This window comes from Alligator sinensis, unplaced genomic scaffold (assembly GCF_000455745.1).
Source record: "Alligator sinensis unplaced genomic scaffold, ASM45574v1 scaffold442_1, whole genome shotgun sequence".
Taxonomy (NCBI): domain Eukaryota; kingdom Metazoa; phylum Chordata; order Crocodylia; family Alligatoridae; genus Alligator; species Alligator sinensis.
Genome location: NW_005841829.1, coordinates 5,653,637 through 5,661,964, shown reverse-complemented (window position 1 = coordinate 5,661,964; position 8,328 = coordinate 5,653,637). Strand labels below are relative to the sequence as shown.

General features: G+C 38.1%; 1 protein-coding gene across 1 annotated transcript in view; it reads right to left on the bottom strand.

Moving 5' to 3' along the window:
* Positions 1 to 5,601: 5,601 nt before the first annotated feature.
* FGF3 (fibroblast growth factor 3) overlaps positions 5,602 to 8,328 on the bottom strand; it is a 7,485-nt gene continuing 4,758 nt past the window's right edge. Inside the window, exon 3 of the mRNA XM_006014711.1 lies at positions 5,602 to 5,934. Coding sequence (XP_006014773.1) covers positions 5,602 to 5,934 — 333 coding nt within the window. The remainder of the gene's footprint in view (positions 5,935 to 8,328) is intronic.

Genomic DNA, 8,328 nt, shown 5'->3' with positions numbered 1-8,328 from the left:
CTGCTGAAAACGTGGCAACAATGAGGAATCAGAGATAAATGTGGAATCAGAGATAAAATATTTGTTGGAGAAGCAATGATGGACCATCTGGACAAACTGAAATAAATTGCTATGAAACTCTGGACTGGACTGCCAAGCAAGATCAATCAAGTGACCAGCAACTTGATAGTTGTGGACCAGAATGTTGTCCAGGAATTGGATAGAACAAAGTAGCTTTGGCCAGCTTGGAACTTGCAGTCAGAGACGGAAAACAGCAAAGATTTAAGGAGCTAAAAACATAGCTCCAGAAAGAAATCAAAGGGATGCAGACCACAGTGGAAGGCAGCTACTTGGATGAGGACATTTGCCAGCTGGAGAACTTAAAACAGGACATTTTCAACACTTTTGTGCATCCTTTTTAACCTAATGAGGGTCAGACAGAAGGGGTCAAATTATTCAAGCTCAAATAAAGCAAAGGACTACTTGCCTTAGAGGGGAAAACTCTTTGGGGGATGGGGATGCTTATTTGGCTCAGTTGAACATCCTCAGCCAAATGAATGGCTAGAAAGATGGACAAGAAGGGAATATTTGAACAGCCAGCATGAATAATAGCCCCACTCTTACGAAGGTGTTACAGAATCTATCCCTAGAAAAGGGACCGACTTATCAACTCCCAGAATTAGCTTTGGTTTCAAGCCAGACAGACATGAATCTGATGTGGACAGGGCATAGCTAAGATCTAGAGAGAAAGGGAAGAAAGAGGAAACCTCAGTCTGAACTGGCAGAGGACCTGTAATAGTTTCTGTTCCTGGCGTGACAGGTACCAGATGTCAATAACCTCTTTGCTCAAGCTCATTCAACCAATTACATAGTCACCTAATAGTAAGTCTACCCAACCTACATTTCCCCAGTTTACTTATGAGAACATCATGTAGGACTGTGCCTAAAGCTTTAGTGAAGCCCAGGTAAAGTCCACATTCCCTCATCCACTAAACCAGGTACCCTGTCAAAGAAAGAAATCAAGTTTGTTGGGCACAATTTGTTCTCAACAAATTGATCTTAGCTACTAGTGATTATTTCTGCCTCCTGTAGCTGTTGACAAACTGTGTTATAACAGTAAATTCACTCTGTTCAGGAAAAGGAGGTATACACCAACCTTGAAAAGCTTGGTGTTTTGTAGATCAATGCCAAAGTATCTATTTAGATGTAGGCAGATAACTAGCAATAATGGAAGATATTCAACGAGTCATGGTTGTTATTAGGCCAAATATATTAAAGAGGCTAAGGCATAAGGGATTAAAAACTGAATCATAGGTAGGAATCATAATAGCAGTTCCAAGCTTTAGTAGCTGTCCAGCAAAAGAAAGATTGGGAGCAGCTGTTTTGAGAACCATAGTTTCATGATCTAGTCCTTGAGGATTTGAAGAAGGAATGGATCCATTTTGATTTGCTGAAAGTTTCTGACAAGTCACAAATAGCATAAAGAGAAATCAGAGTTGCACATGTGTTGTGTTGATAGTAGTACAGGTACTAGCGAAGTGGTTCTCAACCTCATGAGACTCAAGGCACCCATTAGAAAATGCCAGTTCTTAGTTTTTCACTCATTTTTTACTACAGAAAAATACAAGAGAAATTATTTTATTACAAAGAGCTCAGAAAGCCCAAACAGGTCAGAACACTTTTAAGACTGTGGATTCTTATTTGAAATCTCTGGGTTTATCTTGTGAACCATGTTTATACACCTCAGAGTAACACTGTGTGGCATCCCATAGCATCCTTGAAAGGCAATCAAGAAACCCCATGGTATTGTGGAATGCTGGTTGAGAATCACTGATTTAATGGATGATTTTCTTCACTAGTCATGATAAATGCTGGTATACAAGAAAACTACAAGGGGAAAGAGAGTAAAGGTGAGTGCTCAGAATTTCTTTTGGACTTGCTGAGGCACACAGTGTGCCTGTAAATGAAGGGCAGCAAACAGTTAAGAGACTTTCCAGTTAAGGCTTCAGGAATTGTTCTCCTTGGTTCACAAAGATTGAAGTTATACTGGATTGGTCCAACCCAAGATTGCTACTAGGTGTGGTGTGTTGATAGCATTTTCTAATGGGTACCTTGAGTCTCATGAGGCTGAGAACCACTTCACTGGTACCTGTACTACTATCAACATACCACATTTGCAACTATGATTTCTCTTTATGCTATTTGTGACTTGTCAGAAACTTTCAGAAAACCAACCTATAAAATAGTTACCTGGCAATTTATCAATAGCAGAGTGGGGAGAGGCCTTCTAGCTGTTGTTTTATGAAGACATATATACTGTAAAAGAGAGATGTAGAAAGGCCAAAGAAATAGAAAAGGAGAAAATGCCAGACAAAAGAGGCAGAAGAGTTATGAACAGTCAAAACTACTACTGAGTAGTGAAAAAAATTGAGGTGGGGGGAGCTAAGTGCTAATTAGAAAGGATCTTGGAGCTATGAGTCAAAGAGACTGTCTTTTACTTTACTATTCCTGTTGTGTTTAGAGCAAGATACTGTTTTCAAATAACCAGGATTACACCTGGTTCCATCATCAATTTTTCCTCCTAATAAAAACAGCCTGCACCCTCCTGAATGTGGCTGATTTCTTGTCCACAATGCTTTCTTTTGGCTTTATAATGGGATACATAATTTCGACTGCTTTTTGCTGAAGAAGAAATTAAAGGAAAAAAAAATTACCTATGTAGACAACCAAAAGTCAGTTAGAGGGAAGCTAGTTATCCCAAAGTGGCATCAATTGCCAACCTCCAGTTTTTATAAGTGAATTTCAAAGGTCAGATCTCTTGTGGTGGGGAAGCAGGGGCATGGTCAGCAGAGAAAGAACAGTTCTGGGGAAAGCCATGAAAGCTACATGGCATCTGCCCCAGGCAAACCCAGGGGAGACTGTTGTCCATTTATAGCACACCAGATGTTTTCCCAAAGTGCAGGAAGAAACAAATCCTGTTCTGCAAAGTTCTCAGTGTACTGGTAGGCTTGATGTGCAACCAGGAATTGCCTCAGTAGTTGAGAAAATAGGCAAATAGGAGGGTTACAAAATGTCACATCACTGCTTGGCTGTTTTGCGTGCTTCCTAACACGAACATAACAGGGCCCATCTTACCAAAAATCTCTTTTCTCAGACTACTGCACCCTCGCCCATCACAATGCCTTACTTCCCTTACTATCCAACTACCCATTTCCTTATTTGGTGTGGCAGCCTCAGGCAAGCTAGTCTGCAAACACTTTCCACCAAACCCTATTATCAACCTCAATAGCTTAATTTTCCCTCCTAAGAGTACTTCCTCACTACCTTGGAGGGGAAATTTGTGGTGTGGGGACAACAGCAAGAGCAACACAGTATTTGAGGGCAGATATATTGCCATAGCAAGCTGAGGGACAAAAAAGGTAACATGGAATTTAGTACCCAACACAGATGCAACCAGTCCTCCAAACATGCCCTGAAACGTGCAGTATTTTACAAAGCTGAAAGACCACATCCTCTGCTCTTCCACTGGGCTTCCATATTTGTCAGGAAGGGGAGAATACACTTTAGGCGGTCTACAAACCTGGGAGGTTTTTCCTAAAATAGCCTTTCTGGTGGATTTTTCTGATACAGATTGATGTCTGTATTCTTCAAAACTCAAAACACAGTACTTTTTTTTTACAAGGAAGAATTGTAAAGAATTCTTCATTGGCATTTTTAGCCAACTCTTTTGTAAGCATTATATAATACATCAATGCTCGATTAACTAACCATTCAACATACATAGTTTTTTCTTCTGTCACCAATATGATCTGAGGATTAGGAGAACAAATGAGGAAATAATGGGAAAAATGTTAGGTCAAAACGACTTTTGGTGCAAAAGTGCTACTATGAGTCTACATTGCTAGGTACATATAGAGGACAGAGCAATATTTTGGGCTCACTTAATGAGCTAAATTCTTTTTCTCTTCCTTATGAAAATCTACCACTGATTATGATAGCAGTTTTGCACATTTAGGCTTTAAATCCGTTGTGAAATGGATAGAACACAGAAAGTCCTGCATGCTTTATACCAGTTTGATTTGGAACTGAATTAGCATTTATTTATTTTTTCTAAGTAATGCGATGTTTATTTAACAGATTGTTAAGTTATTTGTTAAGTACACACTGAATACTAAATTCATTGCAGTCTCTCTTTTACTCAGCAGGGCTGTATTTGGGCCTGATTCTCTGAGGCACCAAACACCTCAAATCCCATGTCATCACAACATGATAATAATGTTATTTTTCACACTTGTAGCTGACATACATAAATCCAAATATTGCTTTTTCAATAAGATGATGTTTCCTGAATACTAAGTGGAAATTTTCTAACAAATATAAGCTGAAAATAATATTCTAAAATTTTGCAAAAGTTCACTTTTGGATTCAGATCAAAATACTACAGCTGACCGGCTTTCATTAACTGTTTGCACAAAAATCCAAGATCATTAATTGAGATCCAAATTGTGTTTTACAGTTTGGGACCGTCTCTTCCAAATACAAGCTTTTAATATGAGATTAATGTAATAATAGTAGTAATAATCTAAAAATCAGTTAACTGCTATATTTTTGCATAGTCAAACTTTTTTTCTTTAAATGGTTGAAACACATTTACTCCCATGACTAAGATTTTATACAGAAAATATATGATCAAAGTTTCCAGTCTGACAGCTAATGTTCCTATGTCACAACTCCGGTTGACTTCAGTGGGAATTTCAGAGACATAAAGATAACAGGAACGGACACTGATTTACCACTCCCATTTAACAAAAATTTCTAATGGAAATGAAGACTCCCATCTTAAATGTCATTCTGAACGTATCCTGGAATAAGACTCAGTGTTTAAAACTAGTTTATAAGTTCTTCCAAAATGTATATTAATTACGCTTCATCTGATTTACCACGATTTGTAGAAATCCATTAGCAAATAAGATAAGATACATTTTAATTGAACAAATTCTAAAATATCCTAATAATGTGCAGTTCTTTTGAAATGTTTAAATGTAAAGTAAATTTACAATTTCAGGTTAATTTAATGCCAGAGAAGGTAATATAACTGATACTGAACATTCATAAAAAAAACCTAGGTAAAAATAAATACAAGTAAGTTACAAATTAAACCAGTTTTGAGGTTTCTGTGTCTATTATAACTTCAATGTAGTCCTCTACTGGGAAACCAAAGAAAGTATTATGAAAGTGCTATGCTTTCTCTCAGGTGATAGGTGTATAATATTCATATTACACTGGGGAAGAAAGGTTCATTGGGGAATACTCTAAAGTAAGTTAAACAAACAAACAAAAAATTAAAATTAAGAAGAAAAATGCTAAAAGCCATTGGTAAAATCATTACATCAAACTAATTTACATTTCAATGTGCCTCAGTTTATGTCACATTTTACCACAGGTAACAATTCTAAAATAGCTAAAAGTAGATAGATTTGATGTGACCTCAAATTACATACACAGCGTATCAAAAACGTCCATGTTTATCTCTGTCATACAATCACAGCTGTTAGTTTTTTAGTAGCAATTTGAACACTTTCCCTTGCTTTCAGACCCATCTTAACCTTCCTGAAGAGTCCACTAGTGCCCTCTCCGTCTTCTCTGGTTCTTATTTGGAGGTTTAAGTAGACTCTCTCTGTATTTAACATTTGTATGGAATAGTCGAACCATTTCATGGTCTTTGTTATCCAATACCCTGGGCAGAAAGAGAGAGGATTTCTGTGTCCTACGGGTTTTAAAGCCCCGTCTGGGTCGTCCTTTCCCATTGATAGAGACATACCAAAGCCTTTCAGCACTGGCTTTGCGTTTGTTGTTGGCTCCACTGGGCACAGTCCGGTATAGGCGAGATGCATAAGTGTTATAGCCCAATTCATGGATCCTTTCCACAAACTCACACTCTGCATTGTAAGTTTCCTGTAAAGTAAACACCATTGTCATTAGACTCAAAAAGACGATGCTGGCAAAATGCATTCATCCTAATGCAGGTAAAGGACATTAAGAAGTCTCAGTTGGATATTAAGCAAATAGCTGCTGTATATGGAATAGAACATATGTTTTTAGAAGGACCAGATATCACAAGAGGACTCTAGAATAGAAGAGTAACTTTTTATGTATCAGTTGTATCACTGCAATATCAGAAGAGTCTAGGGTCAAAAAAATGTTCACAAACTAACATGAAATGGAAAAGGACAATACTACTAGTTATAGTTATTTTGTAAACTGTTATATGTCTCTAGAGGTTTTCCATTTGTTTTACCCTTATGACTTCCTTGCTGCTACCTCATGTGACCTCCACATCTGTTGTTGCAGTCACCTATTTCCTCTTGTCTTCAATTTAGACTATACGGTATTTGAAAGAAACAACCTTTTTTTTTATGGGGCCTTAGTAGTTAATGTGTTGCTTCTAGCTGCTACTCCAATATACATTAATAATTATCATAATCTCATAGGTTTGAACCTGGGACTAGAAATAAAGAACTGTCCCTAGTTCACAGTGGGCACATCTACACATTCATTAATGCGCCTTTGCTAATGTGCATTCAGTTTAGTACCTCTAATATGAAGTACTAGATAAAAGCACAGTAGCTGTGCAAAGGTGAACATTTTTTGCGACATTTAATGTGCAGTAGGCTAATTCTACTGTACATTAGTACATTAGCATGGTTTTTGCCATGACATGCTAATGCGCAGTAGAACAGTACACTGCACATTAAGGTGTCTCATGTAGATGAGCCCAGTGCTGATTTGGGTGAGCTACCTAGCACTTCGGCTCAATTTCCCCATCCATAAAATGAGGGGAAAAATACTGTTTCTTAGAAATAATTTGAAAATTCATTAATGTCTGAACACCACTTTGAAGGTGAAAATAAATGTTGTTTGTTCAGCTTTGATGAAACTAACAGTTCTTTTGCATTTGTTTAAGATCAGGGAGGTGCAAGTCTTCAGACAAGGTCCTCTGAAACACCTGGATGCTCCTCTACTGTAAACAGTTCTATATACTGTTTATAGCAGGGGGCCACCTGTGCCCCTGCTCCATCACTGATATGCTTCTCATCTTAGTATACGCTCCTGACATCACTAGAAGCTACTCCCTTCAGGGGTACTTATTTTAATATACCATGCCGAAATGTGTCCCTTTTGCCTGATTCTCAACTAAAAGAAAAAAATAGAATATGAGGAATCCTTGAAGTGAACAGTAGCATTCAGTGTTAGAGTTTTAGTTCTTTACAATCCAGACCAAATTTACTGGATTTACAAGGATACTAAAGGTATTCTTCACATTGCACATAGCTACAAATGTAAGTCTTTTCATTTCTTTGTCATCTCACAAGTTAAACAGGCAATATATGCAAAGCATTAAAACAAAAAAGAAGCTACAGAAGGGTCTTGGTTGGTGTCTTCTCTAAGATGTCTTCTCTTGAGGAACAACTGTCTAGTAATTAGGCCAGTAGCTTAGGGCCTTGGACAGGTAGGTTCAGTTCCTTGTTCCATCATATTCTCTTGGTTGAAATCCTGCCCATGTCTCTAAAGACCTGATTATTAAAGATATGCAGGCACTTAAAAATGCTAATAAGGTGCTTTGACAGTTCAGTCTATACCATTTCCACATTTAAAGAGTAGAAATTATCTTGCTGCCCTATCTCACAGGTATAAACACAGAGGGTAAAGACATTAAAAACTGTGGAGTTCTCAGAAACCATGGTGATGAAGGGCATACAAGTACCATAGATTTTTCTTCTTCCACCTCTGTTCCTGCTCCTAGGGGGTAGATTTTCATGTGCTCATGAGACCACAGCAGAATTCCATAAAGACATGCATGACTGGCATGGCTATTCTAAAGAAACACTCTAGAATTCTGGTATCATTTAGCTATTCCAAAGCCAAAAAAATCAAACCAAAACAAAATCCTCCCCGGTTTGGAAACTCAAGTCTGGAAAAAACAAACAAACCCATATTTTATTCTAGAATACGTAATTATTTCAGGACAAAGCGATTTTTATTTTGGGATAGCGTGTTCCCAAAGGAACATGTATAGTGGAACAGTTATTTTAAAATAGCTGTTCCAGTCAGTTTCTTCTTGGAGAGAGAGAATATCCTTTCTTACTCTGAGTCCTTGTCTTTTACTTCCTTCATAGAAAGGGGAAGCTAAAAGGAAAGAGCTTTTCCCACACCGGTTGCCATCAAGAAGAGAAGTTGTGAAACTATCTGCTTGGCATGAGCGACTGGTGCCACCTTAGTCGGGGGTGGGGGGGGGGGGGCACAGGTCCCCCCAGCGGTCAATTGCATCACCCAGAAGGGGCTGCACCG